The following is an 18,893-nucleotide window of genomic DNA, read 5'->3' as shown; positions in this document are numbered from 1 at the left end:
CATTGTGCTAACCACTATGCTACCGTGCAATATCAATGAGGTACCTCCTGTACCTAATGAGGAGGTACAAGAGCCACAAGATAGACCTCACAGGTTGTTTCCTCAAATGAACCATATTTCAGAACGATACATGAACACTGCTTCACTATTTTGCTGTTTTTGCACTAATTATTTATTTTGATTTACAGTATTTCTTATTGTAACTTACAGTATTTATTCATGTATTAGACTGTACTACTGCCACAAGACAAAAAAATCATAGCATATGTCAGTGATAATAAACCTGATTTTGATCAGTTATAATGTTCACTAACTCCCTGTCCTATGTAACACTACAATTCAGAATGCTTGTGTTTATCTGACCTTTGAATATGGAACATTGAACATCGAACAGTATAGAGCAGTACAGGCCCTTCAACCCATGATGTTGACCCAACCTTTTGAGTTAAAATTCAAATTTAAGTTCAGTTTATTAACATTCAACCCTTTACATGTATACTACAAAATGAAACAACTTTCCTCCAGACCAAAGTGCAAAACATCTTACATAAACTCACACAACACATAAAATAATATTACCACAAATATGTTAGAAAATAATGAAATTATTATTGACAAATAATATAACAACCTACTGAAAGATCAACCCTACACTTCCCTCCCACTGAAACCTCCATTGTTCCTTCATTCATCTGCTAATCAGTCATTCAAATTTCAATATCACACCTGAAATACATCTCAGTAAATAAATTCTGATAAGACAACTTTTCTTTTGTCTTCACCTTCCTGCATTTTTCTGCTTTATGACATAACCCTACAAGCAGGACCTTCTCTAAGTATCATCGCCTTGTCATAATAAAGCTCGCCTCGAGCTTTATGAGTTCCTGAGATCCCGAGAGTGATGCCATCTCGACCTTAGCTGCTGTTAGGGTCACCCATGGCAGTAAGTTCAAGGCAGAGCTTCCAAACAAATGGTGATCTCACCAAGACCTTATCGGTGGAGCTGGTAGAACATGATGACACATCACAATGGCAGTGAAGGTGGCGAAGGCTGCGGTAGTGAAGAATCCCCAGCTATCTTGTATTCCCTGCCATTGCACTCTGACACTGATCTGTCAAGGACTACATGCTGGCTGTCTCCCCAGGTTAAACAAAGACCCGCATAGGCATTCTCCATTAAGGGAATAACCTCACAAGAGAACATCACACTCGACTTGAGTGATCACACAGTTTCAAGCAGGAAGTAATGTGGTAATGGGTTCCATAAAAAAACAATTGAGATGGCAATGTACCTCCTAGAGTCAGAGAGCTCTACAGAACAGACACTCACAGGCCATTCACACCTTTCATCATGGGGTCCATACTCACAGACACTCACAGACCACTCACACCTTTCATAATGGGGTCCATACTCACAGACCACTCACACCTTTCATCATGGGGTCCATACTTACAGACACTCACAGACCATTCACACCTTTCATCAAGGTGTCCATACTCACAGACACTCACAGACCATTCACACCTTTCATAATGGGGTCCATACTCACAGACCACTCACACCTTTCATCATGGGGTCCATACTTACAGACACTCACAGACCATTCACACCTTTCATCAAGGTGTCCATACTCACAGACACTCACAGACCATTCACACCTTTCACCACGGGTTCCATACTAAACAACAGAAATTGCAATGTACAGTCGGCCCTCCTCATCTGCAGGGGATTGTTTCTGGGATCCCCCGTGGATACCAAAAAATGTGGATGCTCAAGTCCCTTATTCAACCTGTCTCAATGTGATGGTCTTTAGGACCCAGTGGAACCCAGGACATTGTTCAACCTGTCTCAGTGAGGTTGACATTAGGACTTGGCGCCTGAGGTCTGAATCTGCAGTGTTTCTGTTCACAAAAATAATCATGATCACGATTGAAAATAAAGTGGAAGTAATAAAGCAATCAGAAAGAGGTGAAATGCCATTGGTCATTGGAAAATCGTTAGGCTACGTCGGTCAACGATCAGAACAATTTTAATGGAGCATGAGAATGGCCCTGCCCCGATGAAAGCTACAATTATTACTAAGCAACGCAGTGGTTTAATTATTGAAGTACATATGTTTCTTAACTGTTTTATATGCATAGAAAGGTAAAATATATACTATATAATAAGACAAATATTTGACTAACTGACGTTAAATAATACCGGATGTACCTGTTCTGACTTCAAATCCGACTTAAAGACAGACTCAGGAACGGAGCTCGTTCATAACCCGGGGACTGCCTGTACTTTTAAATCATCTCTAGACTGCTTATAATACCTAATACAATGTAAATGCTGTGTAAGTAGTTGTTATACTGTATTGTTTAGGGAATAATGACAAGAAAAAATAGTGTGTACATGTTCAAACAACGAGTGCTGGAGAGAGAATTTCCGGGTTTTCTTGGTCTGCGGTTGGCTGAATCCGTGCATACGGAATCCGTGGATAAGGAGGGCCGACTGTACCTCCTAGAGTCAAATAGCGCGACAGCACAGAAACAGGCCATTCATACCTTCTGCTGGGAAACAAGGGGAATATCATCAACATCTACTCTTGCGATGTTGTCCAAGATGAATTCATCCTCATCCAACAGCTTTTCTTCATTCTTCTGGAGACCTTCCTTCAGATTTGCATCTGCAGTTGATCCTGTGAAAAAGCCAGGCGTCAGTGAAAAAGCCCAGATGTGCATCCTTATGCTGGTCATTCGTCCACTTTTCAACATAATTGTATAAGGGCTAAGAGTGTTGTGAAAACAAGCCTGAAGGCTTTGTGTGTCAATGCGAGGAGCATTCATAACAAGGTGGATGAACTGAATGTGCAGATAGTTATTAATGAATATGATATAGTTGGGGTCACAGAGACATGGCTCCAGGGTGACCAAGGATGGGAGCTCAACATCCAGGGATATTCAATATTCAGGAGGGATAGACAGGAAAGAAAAGGAGGTGGGGTAGCATTGCTGGTTAGAGAGGAGATTAACGCAATAGAAAGGAAGGACTGGAGGATGTGGAATCGACATGGGTAGAGGTGCATAACACTAAGGGGCAGAAAACACTGGTGGGAGTTGTGTACAGGCCACCTAACAGTAGTAGTGAGGTTGGGGATGGCATTAAACAGGAAATTAGAAATGCGTGCAAAAAAGGAACAGTAGTTATAATGGGTGACTTCAATCTACATATAGATTGGGTGAACCAAATTGGTAAGGGTGCTGAGGAAGAGGATTTCTTGGAAGGTATGCGGGATGGTTTTCTGAACCAACATGTCGAGGAACCAACTAGAGAGCAGGCCATTCTAGATTGGGTATTGAGCAATGAGGAAGGGTTAGTTAGCAATCTTGTCATGCGAGGCATCTTGGGTAAGAGTGACCATAATATGGTGGAATTCTTCATTAAGATGGAGAGTGACATAGTTAATTCAGAAACAAAGGTTCTGAACTTAAAGAAGGGTAACTTTGAAGGTATGAGACGTGAATTAGCTAAGATGGACTGGCAAATGATACTTAAAGGGTTGACAGTGGATATGCAATGGCAAGCATTTAAAGATTGCATGGATGAAATACAACAATTGTTCATCCCAGTTTGGCAAAAGAATAAACCAGGGAAGGTAGTGCACCCGTGGCTGACAAGGGAAATTAGGGATAGTATCAAGTCCAAAGAAGAAACATATAAATTAGAAAAAAAAAGCGACACACCTGAGGACTGGGAGAAATTCAGAGACCAGCAGAGGAGGACAAAGGGATTAATTAGGAAAGGGAAAAAAAGATTATGAGAGAAAGCTGGCAGGGAACATAAAAACTGACTGTAAAAGCTTTTATAGATACATGAAAAGAAAAAGATTGGTCAAGACAAATGTAGGTCCTTTACAGTCAGAAACAGGTGAATTGATCATAGGGAACAAAGACATGGCAGACCAATTGAATAACTACTTTGGTTCTATCTTCACTAAGGAGGACATAAATCATCTTCCGGAAATAGTAAGGACCGAGGGTCTAGTGAGATGGAGGAACTGAGGGAAATACATGTTAGTAGGGAAGTGGTGTTAGGTAAATTGAAGGGATTAAAGGCAGATAAATCCCCAGGGCCAGATGATCTGCATCCCAGAGTGCTTAAGGAAGTAGCTCAAGAAATAGTGGATGCATTAGTGATAATTTTTAAAAACTCCTTAGATTCTGGATTAGTTCCTGAGGATTGGAGGGTGGCTAATGTAACCCCACTTTTTAAAAAAGGAAGGAAAGAGAAACTGGGGAATTATAGACCGGTTAGTCTGACATCGGTGGTGGGGAAAATGCTAGAGTCGGTTATCAAAGATGTGATAACAGCACATTTGGAAAGAGGTGAAATCATCGGACAAAGTCAGCATGGATTTGTGAAAGGAAAGTCATGTCTGACGAATCTTATAGAATTTTTTGAAGATGTAACTAGTAGAGTGGATAGGGGAGAGCCAGTGGATGTTGTATATTTAGATTTTCAAAAGGCTTTTGACAAGTCCCACACAGGAGATTAGTGTGCAAACTTAAAGCACATGGTATTGGGGGTATGGTATTGATGTGGATAGAGAATTGGTTGGCAGACAGGAAGCAAAGAGTGGGAGTAGACGGGACCTTTTCAGAATGGCAGGCCGTGACTAGTGGGGTACCGCAAGGCTCAGTGCTGGTACCCCAGTTGTTTACAATATATATTAATGATTTAGACAAGGGAATTAAATGCAGCATCTCCAAGTTTGCGGATGACACGAAGCTGGGCTGTGGTGTTAGCTGTGAGGAGGATGCTAAGAGGATGCAGGGTGACTTGGATAGGTTAGGTGAGCGGGCAAATTCATGGCAGATGCAATTTAATGTGGATAAATGTGAGGTTATCTACTTTGGTTGCAAGAACAGGAAAACAGATTATTATCTGAATGGTAGCCGATTAGGAAAAGGGGAGATTCAACAAGACCTGGGTGTCATTGTACACCTGTCATTGAAGGTGGGCATGCAGGTACAGCAGGCGGTGAAAAAGGCAAATGGTATGTTGGCATTCATAGCAAAAGGATTTGAGTACAGGAGCAGGGAGGTTCTACTGCAGTTGTACAAGGCCTTGGTGAGACCGCACCTAGAATATTGTGTGCAGTTTTGGTCCCCTAATCTGAGGAAAGACATTCTTGTCATAGAGGGAGTACAGAGAAGGTTCACCAGATTGATTCCTGGGATGGCAGGACTTTCATATGAAGAAAGACTGGATCGACTAGGCTTATACTCACTGGAATTTTGAAGATTGAGGGGGGATCTTATTGAAACGTATAAAATTCTAAAGGGATTGGACAGGCTAGATGCAGGAAGATTGTTTCCGATGTTGGGGAGTCCAGAACGAGGGGTCATAGTTTAAGGATAAAGGGGAAGGCTTTTAGGACCGAGATGAGGAAAAACTTCTTCACACAGAGAGTGGTGAATCTGTGGAATTCTCTGCCACAGGAAACAGTTGAGGCCGGTTCATTGGCTATATTTAAGAGGAAGTTAGATATGGCCCTTGTGGCTAAAGGGATCAGGGGGTATAGAGAGAAAGCAGGTACAGGGTTCTGAGTTGGATGATCAGCCACGATCATACTGAATGGCGGTGCAGGCTCGAAGGGCCAAATGGCCTACTCTTGCACCTATTTTCTATGTTTCTATGTCCTTTCCAATAGCAACTGACACTCACACACTCTTTCATTCAAGATCCAAGATTAATGTCACTTCCAGTACACCAGCGTAAAGGAGAACAAAATATCTTTTACTCTGGAACTGTTACAAATCTGAAGGAGTTACACATTTAGAAAGAGGTGAGGCAGGATTGGAGAATGCTAATTCATTGTGGGTGGAGTTAGGAAACTGCAAGGGTAAAAAAGCCATTAGGAGAATCATATATTGGCATCCTAATAGTAGCAAAGATGTGGGGTTGAGATTACAATAGGAGCCGGAAAAGGCATGTAATAAGGGTAATGGCATAATTATAATGAGGGAATTCAGCATGCCAGTATATTGGAAAAATCCAGATGGGGTCGGACTGCAAGAGAGGGAATTTGATCGATGCCTATGAGGTGGGTTTTTAGAGCAGCTTGTGCATGAGCCTACTAGAAGAAAGGCCATCTCAGAATCAGAATCAGAATCAGGTTTATTATCACGTGACATGAAATTTGCTAATTTAGCAGCAGCAGTTCAATGTAATACATAATATCAAAGAGAAAAAAATAAAATAATAATTATAATAAATAAACAAGTAAATCAATTACAGTATACATATATTGAATAGATTAAAAACCGTGCAAAAAACGGAAATACTGTATATTAATAACAGTGAGGTAGTATCCAAGGGTTCAATGTCCATTTAGGAATCGGATGGCAGAGGGGAAGAAGATGTTCCTGAGTCTCTGAGTGTGTGCCTTCAGGCTTCTTCCACCAACGTGCATGACGATACACTTACCAACATTTGATCTGTATGAATAGTATGCCAAACCAGCTTTTCACTGTATCTCGATACATGTGACAGTAATAGTGCAGCCTAGTCATACATTGGGTGCTGTGTAATAACCCAGATCTCATTAGGGAACTTAATGTAAAGGAAACCTTAGGAGACAGTGATCATAATATGATTGAATTCATACTGCAATTTGAGAGAGAGAAACATAAGTCACATGTACTTGTATTGCAATAGAATAAAGGGAATTACAGAGGCATGAGAGAGGAGCTTGCCCAGGTGGATTGGAGGGGGATACTGGTGGGCATGAGGGCAGAGCAGTAAGGACTGCAGAAAAAGTCAAGGAAAGGGCATATAAGGTAGCAAAAGTGAGTGCAAAGTTGGATAATTGAGAACATTTTAAAATCCAACAAATGACAACTAAATAAAGCTATAAGGAGGGAAAAGATTAAATATGAGGGCAAACTAGTCAATAACTAGCCAAAAGCAGGATACCAAAAGTTTTTTTTTCAGTTATATAAAGAGTAAAATGGAGGTGATGTGGTCATAGAGAGAAAGAAGTGGCAGGTGAACTGAATGGGCACTTTGCATCTGTCTGCACTGTGGAAGAGACTTACAGGGTGCCAGAGTCCGGGAGTGTCGGGGAGCAGGTGTGAGAGCCATTGTGATTATAAAGGAAAAAGCACAAGGTAGACTGAAAGGTTTTAAGGTGGGTAAGTCACCTGTGACAGATGGACTATATCTCCAAGTCCTGAGGGAGGTTGCTGAAGAGACAGTGGATGCATTGGTTATGAACTTTCAAGAATCACTGGACTGGAAGATTGCAAATGTCACTCCACTCATTAAAAAGGGAGGAAGGCAAAAGAAAGGAAATTTTAGGCCAGTTAGCCTAACCTCAGTGGTTGGGAAAGTTTTGGAGTCTATTATTAAGGATGAGGCTTTGGGGTACTTGGAGACTAGTGATAAAATAAGTCAAAGTCAGCATGGTTTCTGTGAAGGGAAACCTTGCCTGACAAATCTCTTAGAGTTCTTCAAGAAAGTAGCAAGCAGGATGGGCAAAGGAGAGGTAGAGGATGTGATTTTCTTGGATTTTCAGTAGTCATTTGATAAGGTCCCACACGTGAGGCATTTAAAAAGATAAAATCCGATTGCGTTACTGGAAAGATACTGGCATGGATATAGGAATGGCTGACAGGCAAGAGGCAGGGAGTGGGAATAAAAGGAGCCTTTTCTGGTTGGCTGCCAGTGACTAGTGGTGTTCCTCAGTGGTCAGTATTGGAACTGCTACTTTTTACATTGTTTATCAATACTTTGGATAATGGAATTGATTGTTTTGTGGCAAAGTTAGGTAGTGATGAGGAAGCAATGTGATTATAGCAGGACTTAGATAAATTGAAATAATGGGCAAAAAAGTAGCAGATGGAATACAGTGTTGAGAAATGTATGATAATGCATTTCAGTAAAAGGAACCATAATGTGGACTATATTCTAAATGGGGAGAAGTTTCAAGCATCAGAGGTGCAGAGGGATTTAGGAGTTCTCAACTAAGACTCCTGGAAGGTTAATTTACAAGTTGAGTCTGTGGTAAAGATTGCAAATACGAAGTTGTCATTTATTTCAAGGGGAATAGAATATAAAAGCAAGGAGATAATGTTGACCCTTTATAAGACACTAGTTAGGTTTTTGGAGTATATTCAACAGTTCTGGGCCCCATATCTCAAAAAGGATGTGTTGTCATTGGGGAGAGTCCACAGGAGGTTCACAGGGATGACTCCAAGAATGAAGGGGTTAACATATGAGGAGCGTTTGGCAGCTTTGGGCCTGTACTCACTGGAACTTATACAAATGTGTGGGGTTCTCATGGAGACCTACCGAATGTTAAAAGGACTAGATGGAGTGGATGTGGAGAGGATGTTTCCTATGGTGGGTGCATCCAGAACTTGAGGACACAACCCCAGAATTGAGGGGTGACCCTTTAGAACAGAGGTAAGGAAGAATTTTTTTAGCTGAAGAGTAGTGAATCTGTGGAATGCAGTAGAGGTCAAGTCTGTGGGTATATTTAAGGCAGAAATTGATTGCTTCCTGATTGATCAGGGCATCAAAGGATATGGCGAGAGGGCAAGTGAATGGGGTTGAGTGGGACCTGGGTTCAGCCATGATGGAAGGGTGGAGCAAACTCAATGGGCTGAATGGCCTAATTCTGCTCCTTTGTTGTATGGTCTTATGGATGCAGCACAAAAAAAAACACAGTAAGATGAAGAACAGAATAATAAGAAGACAATATATGTAACCACATAAGTTAGCTTGTATACATAGATTGATATATGGCCATAAAATGACACGAGGCACACGAATGTCTATACATAAGTTAACTGACATACATTGTGGTAGGATGTGTGGAGGGATGGGTTTCTGTGTGGAGCTGTTGATCAATCTTGGGGAAAGTAACTCTGTTTTTCAGTCTGGTAGCGCTGGTGTGCATATTACATAGCCCCCTCCCTGATGGGAATGGTACAAACAGTCCACAGATTTTGGTGGGTGGGGACCTTTATGATGTTATTTGCCCTATTTCTGGTACCATTCTGTATATATGTCCTTGCTGGTGGGTAGGCAAGTGTCGGTGATGCCATGGGCAGTTTTGACTATCTCTTCTAGAGCCTTCCAGTCTGCCACAGTGCAGTTTCCAGACCCTGTTCTGAGCATGCTCAGAAAGTAGAGGCACTGGTTAGCTTTCCTGATTGTGTCGCTGACCAGCATGCAGAATACGAGCAGGTGGCAACTAAAAAACCATTAAGAAGGTAAAGGTGGAATATAAAAGTAAGCTATCCAATAATATTAAAGGGACGATTAAAGTTTCTTCAGATTTATAAAGTGTAGAATAGAAGCGAGAGTGGATATCGGAGCATTGGAAAATGATGCTGGAGAGGTAGTAATGGGAGAACAAGGAAATGGCAGATGAACTGAATTAATATTTTGCATCAGCCTTCACAGTTGGGTTGAACTGTGTGTGAAGTTACCATAACTAGACAGAAGGTTCTTGGTAAACTGAAAGGTCTGAAGGTAGGCAGGTCACCTGGTCCAGATGGTGTATATCCCAGTGTTCTGAACAAGGTGGCTGAAGAGATTATGGAGACATTAGTAATGATCTTTCAAGAATCACTAGGTTCTGGAATAGTTCCAGAACTGGAAAATTGCAAAGAAGGGAGAGGAGGCAGAAGAAAGGAAACTATAGGCCAGTTAGTCTGACCTCAGCAGTTGGGAAGATGTTGGAGTCAATTATTAAGGATGACGTCTCAGGGTTTTTGGAGGCACATGATAAAATAGGCCATAGTCAGCATAGTTTCCTCAAGGGAAAATCTTGCCTGACAAATTGCTGGAAGTGCCGGAGGACTGGAGAATGGCAAATGTAGTTCCCTTGTTTAAAAAAGGTAATAGCGAGAAACCTGGGAACTATAGACTGGTGAGTCTTATGTCAGTGGTATGCAAACTACTGGAAAGGATTCTTAAGGATAGGATCTATGAGCATTTGGAGAAGTACAGTCTACTCAGGGATAGTCAACATGGCTTTGTGAAGGGAAGATCATGCCTCATGAGCCCGATTGAGTTTTTTGAAGAGGTAACAAAAGAAATTGATGAGGGTAGTGCAGTGGATATGGTCTACATGGACAAGCATTTGACAAGGTCTCTCATGAGAGACTCATCCAGAAAGTCATGAGGCATGGGATAAGTGGAACCTTGGCTGTTTGGATAAAAAATTGTCTTAAAGGAAGAAAGCAGAGGGTAGTTGTGGAAGGAAAGTATTGTGCCTGGAATTTGGTGACTAGTTGAGTGCTGCAGGGATCTGTCCTGGGACCCCTGCTATTTGAGATTTTTATAAATGACCTGGATGTAGAGGCGGAAGGATGGGTGAGTAAGTTTGCGGATGACACGAAAATTGAAGGAGTTGTGGATGGAGCTATAGGTGGTCGAAGGATACAAGAGGATATAGACAGGCTGCAGAGTTGGGCGGAAAAATGGCAGATGGAGTTCAATCTGGACAAGTGTGAGGTGATGCATTTTGGAAGGACAAACCAGAAGACTGAGTACAGGATTAATGGTCAGTTACTTAAGAGTGTGGATGAACAAAGGGACCTGGGGGTTCAAATCCATACATCCCTCAAGGTCGCTGCACAGGTTGATAGGGTAGTTAAGAAGGCCTATGGGATGCTAGGCTTCATTAACAGGGGGACTGAGTTCAAGAGTAGAGAGGTCATGTTGCAACTCTACAAATCTCTGGTGAGACCGCACTTACGAGTATTTTGTTCAGTTCTGGTCACCTCATTATAGGAAGGATTTGGAAGTTATGGAGAGGGTGCAGAGGAGATTTACCAGGATGTTGCCTGGATTGGAGAACAAGTCATATGAAGCAAGGTTAGCAGAGCTGGGACTTTTCTCTTTGGAGTGTAGAAGAATGAGAGGGGGCTTGATAGAGGTCTACAAGATTATGAGAGGCATAGACTGGTTGGGTAGTCAGTACCTGTTTCCCAGGGCACCAATAGCAAACACCAGAGGGCATATGTACAAAATTAAGGGAGGGAAGTTTATGGGAGACATCAAGGGTAAGTTTTTTACACAGAGGGTTGTGAGTGCCTGGAATGACTTGCCAGGGACGGTGGTGGAGGCTAAAACATTAGGGGTATTTAAGAGCCTCTTGGACAGGCAGATGGATGAAAGAAAAATGGAGGGTTATGGGGTAGTGTGGGTTTAGTACTTTTTTTAGGGATTATATGGGTCGGCACAACATGGAGGGCTGAAGGGCCTGTACTGTGCTGTAGTGTTCTATGGTCCTATGGTTAAATCTGTTGGAATTCTTTGAAGAAATAACAAGCATTACAGACAAAGGAGAATCAGTCGATATGAGGAAATCTGCAGATGCTGGAAATTCAAACAACACACACAAAATGCTGGTGGAACACAGCAGGCCAGGCAGCATCTATAAGAAGCACTGTCGACATTTTGGGCCGAGACCCTTCATCAGGACTCAGAATCAGTTGATGTTGGTGTACTTTAATTTTCAGAAGGCCACATATAAGGCTATTTAACAAGCTATGAGCCCATGTTATTACAGGAAAGATTCTAGCATGGATAAAGCAGTAGCTGATTGTCAGGAGGCAAAGAGTGGAAACAAAGGGAGCCTTTTCTGCTTGACTGCTAGTGTGCTGGAACCTTTTTTTTAATTTATAGTGTATTTTAATGATTTGGATGATGGAATTGCTAGCTTTAATGCAAAGTTTGCATACAATATGAAGGTGGAGGGACAGGTAATTTTGAGGAAGTTGAGAGGCTACAGAAGGATTTAGACAGATGAGGAGAATGGGTAAAGAAATGATAGATGGAATACATTGTTGGGATATGTACGATCATGAACTTTGGTAGAGGAAATTAAAGAGATAACTATTTTCTACATGGAGAGAAAGTACACAAATCTGAAGTGAAAAGGACTTGGTAGTCCTTGTGCAAGATACCCTAAAGGTTAATTGGTGAAAGGCCTTTATTGAGTGGATATGGAAAGGATGTTTCCTGTTGTGGAAGCGTCTAAACCAAAGGACATAGTCTCCGAATAGAGGGGCATCTTTTTAGAATGGAGATGAGGAGGAATTTCGTCAGCTGGAGAGTAGTGAATATGTGGAATTCTGGATGTATATTGAAGGCAGAGGTTGATAGATTCTTGATTGGTCAGGGCAAGAAGGGATATGGGGAGAAAGCAGGAGACTGGGCTGAGAGGAAATTTGGATCAGGCATGATGAATTGGTAGAGTAGACTCGATGGGCCAAATGGCCAAATGGCCAAATGGCCAAATTCTGATCCTATATCTTATAGTCATAGAAACATAGAAAATAGGTGCAGGAGTAGGCCATTTGGCCCTTCGAGCCTGCACCGCCATTCAGTATGATCATGGCTGATCATCCAACTCAGAACCCTGTACCTGCTTTCTCTCCATACCCCCTGATCCCTTTAGCCACAAGGGCCATATCTAACTTCCTCTTAAATATAGCCAATGAACCGGCCTCAACTGTTTCCTGGGGCAGAGAATTCCACAGATTCACCACTCTCTGTGTGAAGAAGTTTTTCCTCATCTTGGTCCTAAAAGGCTTCCCCTTTATCCTTAAACTGTAACCCCTTGTTCTGGACTTCCCCAACATCGGAAACAATCTTCCTGCATCTAGCCTGTCCAATTCCTTTAGAATTTTATACGTTTCAATAAGATCCCCCCCTCAATCTTCTAAATTCCAGTGAGTATAAGCCTAGTCGATCCAGTCTTTCTTCATATGAAAGTTGTGCCATCCCAGGAATCAATCTGGTGAACCTTCTCTGTACTCCCTCTATGGCAAGAATGTCTTTCCTCAGATTAGGGGACCAAAACTGCACACAATATTCCAGGTGCGGTCTCACCAAGGCCTTGTACAACTGCAGTAGAACCTCCCTGCTCCTGTATTCAAATCCTTTTGCTATGAATGCCAACATACCATTTGCCTTTTTCACCGCCTGCTGTACCTGTATGCTCACTTTCAATGACTGGTGTACAATGACACCCAGGTCTCATTGCACCTCCCCTTTTCCTAATCGGCCACCATTCAGATAATAATCTATTTTCCTGTTCTTGCAACCAAAGTGGATAACCTCACATTTATCCACATTAAATTGCATCTGCCATGAATTTGCCCACTCACCTAACCTATCCAAGTCACCCTGCATCCTCTTAGCATCCTCCTCACAGCTAACACCGCTGCCCAGCTTCGTGTCATCCGCAAACTTAGAGATGCTGCATTTAATTCCCTCGTCTAAATCATTAATATATATTGTAAACAACTGGGGTCCCAGCACTGAGCCTTGCGGTAGCCCACTAGTCACTGCCACTAGTCCACTAGTCATTAATAGTCTTATGGAGATAAGTTGGGCAAGTTGTTTTTTACACAGTGGGTGCCTGGAATATTCTGCCTGTGGTGGTGATAGAGGCAACACATTGGGGCATTTAAAATATGTTCAGATAGACACATGAATCTGAGGAAAATGGAAGGATATGGACATTGTGTAGGTATACGTGATTAGTTTAATTGCCATTTGATTACAGATGTAATTGGTTAGATGAGAAGGGATGAAATTTTATAATCAGGGAAGTATTTCAAATTTATCTTCACCTATTGTAAAGGCAAATTCTGACTGCTACACATGGACTGACCTGTGTGACTTAGATATAGAACCAATTAGGAGCTTAATTGGTCATTGTAAATTGCCCTGTGATTAGGCTCGGGTTAGATAGGGGATTGCTGGGCTGGAAGATCCTATTCCACCTCTAAATAAATAAATAAACTAAAACAAATTAATAAATATATAGTTAACACGTCAGTTCTGAGACTCTTTGGTTGATAGATTTATGCTTGGTCAGAATATGAAGGGATACAGAGAGAAGGCAGGAGATCGGGGCTGAGAGGAAAATTGGATCAGCTACGACATAATGGTGGAGCAGACTCGATCGTTCAAATGGCCTAATTCTGCTCCTATAACTTATGGTTTAATGGTCTATGTTGCTGCCTGACCTGCTGAGATTTTCCATTAATTTTCTGTTTATACTGCTAAAATCAATATTACTTGGCACTGAAGCCATGCAATGCTTGCAGGCTGCCTCCAGCACATCCTTGGAGTGTGTTGTTCATTAACACAAATGAGACATTTCACTTGATGTTTTGATATACATGTGACAAATAAAGCAAATGTAATCTTTACCTTAAACACAAGAGATTCTGCAGATGATGGAAATCCAGAGTATCGTAAACAAAGTACTGGAGAAACTATTCCCTTCATTGGATGCCAGACCTATTGAGTTCCTCCAGCATTTTGTGTGTGTTGCTCTAATCTTTACTTTTCCATGGAACTTAGAGTCATTTGATCATAGAAAACTACAGCACAGAAATAGGTCCTGCCATCTAGTCAGCGCCAAACTATTTTTCGGGCTAGTTCCATAGATCTACACCAAGACCATAGCCGTTCACAACCCTCCCATCCATGTACCTACCTAAATCTCTCTTTTAAGTTGAAATCAAAACCCACATCCAACAGTTCTGCTGGCAGCTCATTCCATACTCTTACCAACCCTCATGTTCCCCTTAAACATTTCAGTTTTCACCCTTAACCCATGACCTCTAGTTGTAGTCCCACTGAACCTCATTGGAAAAAGCCTGCTTGCATTTATCCTGCCTGTACCCCTCATAATTTTGTATATCTTTGACCTCTCATTCTCCTATGTTCTTGGGAATAACCTATTCAACTTTCCCCTCATTTTCTCCATTCACCCTTAACCCTTGAACTTCATTTGCACTGGAAGTATTCAAGGTGAAATCAGAATCTTGTAGAGAGTATCATTTATCAAATCTGAAATCTGAGTGGTGTAACCATTTCATTGCTTTCTATTCATTTGTAACGTGTGAGGATTTTGTTCCCAACAAAATTGCTCTGAGAAATAGCACTGGGCCACTTTCCTGAAGTCCCGTGGTCTTCGTGCTAAATTAATATTTGACATTGAATTTTGAAGTGAAGCTAAAGCATACTTGCTTTCATTATAGGTAAATAGATCAAGATAATCTCTTTGGGCTGGGATTATACATCAAGGAACAGACTGGAATATTCATGATAAAGATTAAGAAAAGCATTTTAAATGGGATGTCAACTATAACAAAGGGGATGTAGAAAAGACAAGCCTGTTTGAACTTTCTGTACCTTAGAGTATTGGTTTTGTTATTGTGTTCTTCCCACTGGTAGTAGGCAAGACTATGAGGTTAAGAATCAGCTAATACCAGATTTTAACTGAATTTATCATGGTGTTAAGTTCTGTTAATTATTTCAGTTTTGTTTTCCTAAGTGTCTCACATCAAATAGCAATGGGTACATCAAAATCCTGAAATTATATCATAAATATTACTGTGAAATACATACGGGTATCTCCTGCTGCTTCATTGCACTCTCCTCAACAATTCTAATTAATTCCCCACATCCTCATTGCTATTGTGTTGGTTTGTTCAGATGTTTTGTTGTTGTCCGCTGGAGACGGAGATGTTGAGAGCAGCTAACAATTGCATTAGTAATGGAAAATACTATAATGGTTATACTGCTATAATGGTTTATTGGCGAGACCAATGGCAGGGAGCTGCATGTTGCAGCTTTACAGGAGGGGAGATGACTGAAGCAGTGTGGCATGACGTCCATGCTGGATTGGAAGTTGGCCTCTCTTATTGGTGCTGCCCTCCAGTGCACATTCATGCACACCCCTCATCTGTGGATTTCTTGTGTCTACCGACACCTATTCCCATCAATTTACAGGACATGTCACTCAGGGATCTGGGGTAGATTTTACATATAGCTGATCCCGGATCCCATTCAACCCCATACACTTACCCTCTCACCATATCCCTTGATGCCCCGACCAATCAGAAAACTATCAACTCCAGCTTTGAATATACCCACAGACTTTTACTGCACTCTACAGCTTCACCACTCGCCAATTGGCCCATCGAGTCTGTTCCACCATTTCTTCATTGCTGATCCAATTTTCCTCTCAACCCCAATCTCCTGCCTTCTTCCCATATCCTTTCATGCCCTGACTAATCAAGAATCTATCAACCTCTGCCTTAAATATACATAAAGATTTTGTCTCTACAGAGTCACCTCTCTCTTTCTGATGAAATTCCTCTTCATTTCCATTCTAAAAGTTCGCCCCTCTATCCTGCGGCTGTGCTTCTGGATGTAGGCTCTTTCTCCACTGGAAACATCCTCTCCACATCCATGCTATCAAAGCTTTTGACCAATTAACCTTAAAATCTGGATTTGCTTTTGTGAATCTCCTTTGAACTCAAAGTGATTCATGAAGTCTCAGGGTTATATCCTTGCTTTTATATTCTAGTCCTCCAGAAATAAATGCTAACATTGAATTGCCTTCTTCACCACAGATTCAACCTGCAAATTAACTGAATCCAGTACTAGACCGCACTTGGGGTATTGTCAACAGTTTTGGGCCCCATATCTCATACAGGATGTGCTGTCATTGGGGAGAGTCCAGAAGAGATTAATGTTGATGATTCTAGGGATTAAGGGGTTAACCTAAGAGAAGCATTTGGCTGCTTTGGGCCTGTACTCACTGGAATTTAGAAGAATGCGGGTGGATCTCATTGAAACCCACCGAATGTTGAAAGGATGAGATAGCGTAAATATGGAGAGATTGTTTCCTCTGGTGGGGGTATCCAGAACTAGAGGGCGCAACCTCAAAATTGAGAGGTGAACCTTTAGAACAGATGTAAGGAGGACTTTTTTTTTTAGCCAGAGAGTAGGAAATCTGTGGAATGCTCTGCCACAGATTGTGATGGAGGTCAAGTCCATGTATATATTCAAAGCCGGTTGATTATTTCCTGATCTTTCAGGGCATCAAAGGATATGGTGAGAAGGCAGGTGTGTGGGGTTGAGTGGGATCTGGGATCAGCCATGATGGAATGGCAGAGCAGACTCAATGGGCTGAATGGCCTAATTCTGCTCCTATATCTGATGGTCTTATGGTCCCAAGTCCCTTTACACTCCGGATACTTGTCTTTTCTCTCCTTTTAGAGAATAATTAACCCTTACATTTCTACTACCAAAGTGTATGACCATCCCCATCCTGACACAATATTCCATCTGCCACTTCTTTGCCCATTCTCCTAAACTGTCTGTCCTACTGTAGACTCTACTTCCTCAAAATGACCTGCCCCTTCACCTTTGTATCGTCTGCAAACTTTGCAACAAATCCATCAATTCTATCATCCACATTAGAAAAGGCTTCCTTTATTTCCACTCTTTGCCTCTTGCCAATCAGCCTCTGCTTTATCCATGCTAGAATCTTTCCTGTGATACCATGGGCTCGTAGCTTTTAAGCAGCCTCGTGTGTAGCACCTTGTCAAAGGCCTTCTGAAGATCCAAGTACACATCAGCTTATTCTCCTTTGTCTATCCTGCTTATTATTAAATAAATAATTTATCAGGTCAGTCAGGCAAGATTTTCCCTTGGTGAAACCACGCTGACTACAACTTATTTTATCCTGTGCCTTCAAGTACCCCAAAACCACACCCTTACCAATTGACTCCAACATCTTACCAAGAACTAGGTCAGACTGATTGGTCTATAATGTCCATTATTCAGCCTCTCTCCCTTCTTGGAGGGACACTTGCAATTTACCATTCTTTCAGAACCATCCCAGAACCTAGTGATTCTTGTAAGATTACAGGTGCCCCCCCCTTACAAAGGTAGAGTGTTCCTATGAAACCTTTCTTAAACCGAAATGGCGTAAAGCGAAGAACCATTAATTCATATGGGAAAAATTGTCTTAAAGCGAAAATCCTCATTGTAGTGCGAAAACAGGTTACTAATGTAGGTCTTTTGTAAAAGCGAAGTGGTGTAAAGCAAACATTAGTAAAGTGGGCGACACCTGTATTAGTAATTCCTCCACAATCTCTTCAGCTTCCTCTTCAGGACCCTCGGGTGTACACCATCTGGTCTAGGTGACTTACATACTTCAGACCTTTCAGTTTCCTAAGAGCCTTCTGGCTAGTAATGGCAATTCTACACACTTTATGACCCCTGAAACCTGGAACTTCCACCATACTGCTGTGTTTCCACCGTGAAGACTGATGTAAAATACTTCGTCAGGACTAACTGAAAGTAGGAGGGGGAGGGGGAAATCTAAAATGATAGGAGAAGACAGGAGGGGGTGGGGTGAAGCTAAGAGCTGGAAAGGTGATTGGCAAAAGTGATACAGAGCTGGAGAAGGGAAAGGATCATGGGACGGGAGGCCTAGGGAGAAAGAAAGGGGGAGGGGAGCACCAGAGGGAGATGGAGAACAGGCAGAGTGATGGGCAGAGAGAGAAAAAAAAGGAGGGGGAGGAAATAAATAGATCGGGGATGGGGTAAGAAGGGGAGGAGTGGCATTAACAGAAGTTAGAGAAGTCAATGTTCATGCCAACAGATTGCAGGCTACCCAGCCGGTATGTAAGGTGTTGTTCCTCCAACCGAGTGTGGCTTCATCTCGACAATAGAGGAGGCCATGGATAGACAAATCAGAATGGGAATGGGACATGGAATTAAAATGTGTGGCCCACTGGGAGATCCTGCTTTCTCTGGCGGACAGAGCGTAGGTGTTCAGCGAAACGGTCTTCCAGTGTGCCCTTACCCCATCCGCCCGCCACCCCACTCGGGATAGGGTTCCCCTTGTCCTCACCTACCACCCCATCAGCCTCCGGGTCCAACATATAATTCTCCGTAATTTCCTCCACCTCCAACGGGATCCCACTACCAAGCAATCTTTCCCTCCCCCTCCTTTCTGCTTTCTGCAGGGATCGCTCCCTATGCGACTCCCTTGTCCATTCAT

At 42.1% G+C, this 18,893-nt stretch overlaps 1 protein-coding gene across 1 annotated transcript in view; it reads right to left on the bottom strand.

Annotated features, from left to right (window-relative positions):
- Window positions 1–18,893, bottom strand: part of LOC140733768 (PC3-like endoprotease variant B) — a 2,072,848-nt gene that overhangs the window by 82,358 nt on the left and 1,971,597 nt on the right. Inside the window, 1 exon segment of the mRNA XM_073057521.1 lies at window positions 2,551–2,684. Coding sequence (XP_072913622.1) covers window positions 2,551–2,684 — 134 coding nt within the window.

This window comes from Hemitrygon akajei, chromosome 9, assembly GCF_048418815.1.
Source record: "Hemitrygon akajei chromosome 9, sHemAka1.3, whole genome shotgun sequence".
Lineage (NCBI taxonomy): Eukaryota > Metazoa > Chordata > Chondrichthyes > Myliobatiformes > Dasyatidae > Hemitrygon > Hemitrygon akajei.
This window is presented reverse-complemented; position numbering and strand designations above follow the sequence as displayed.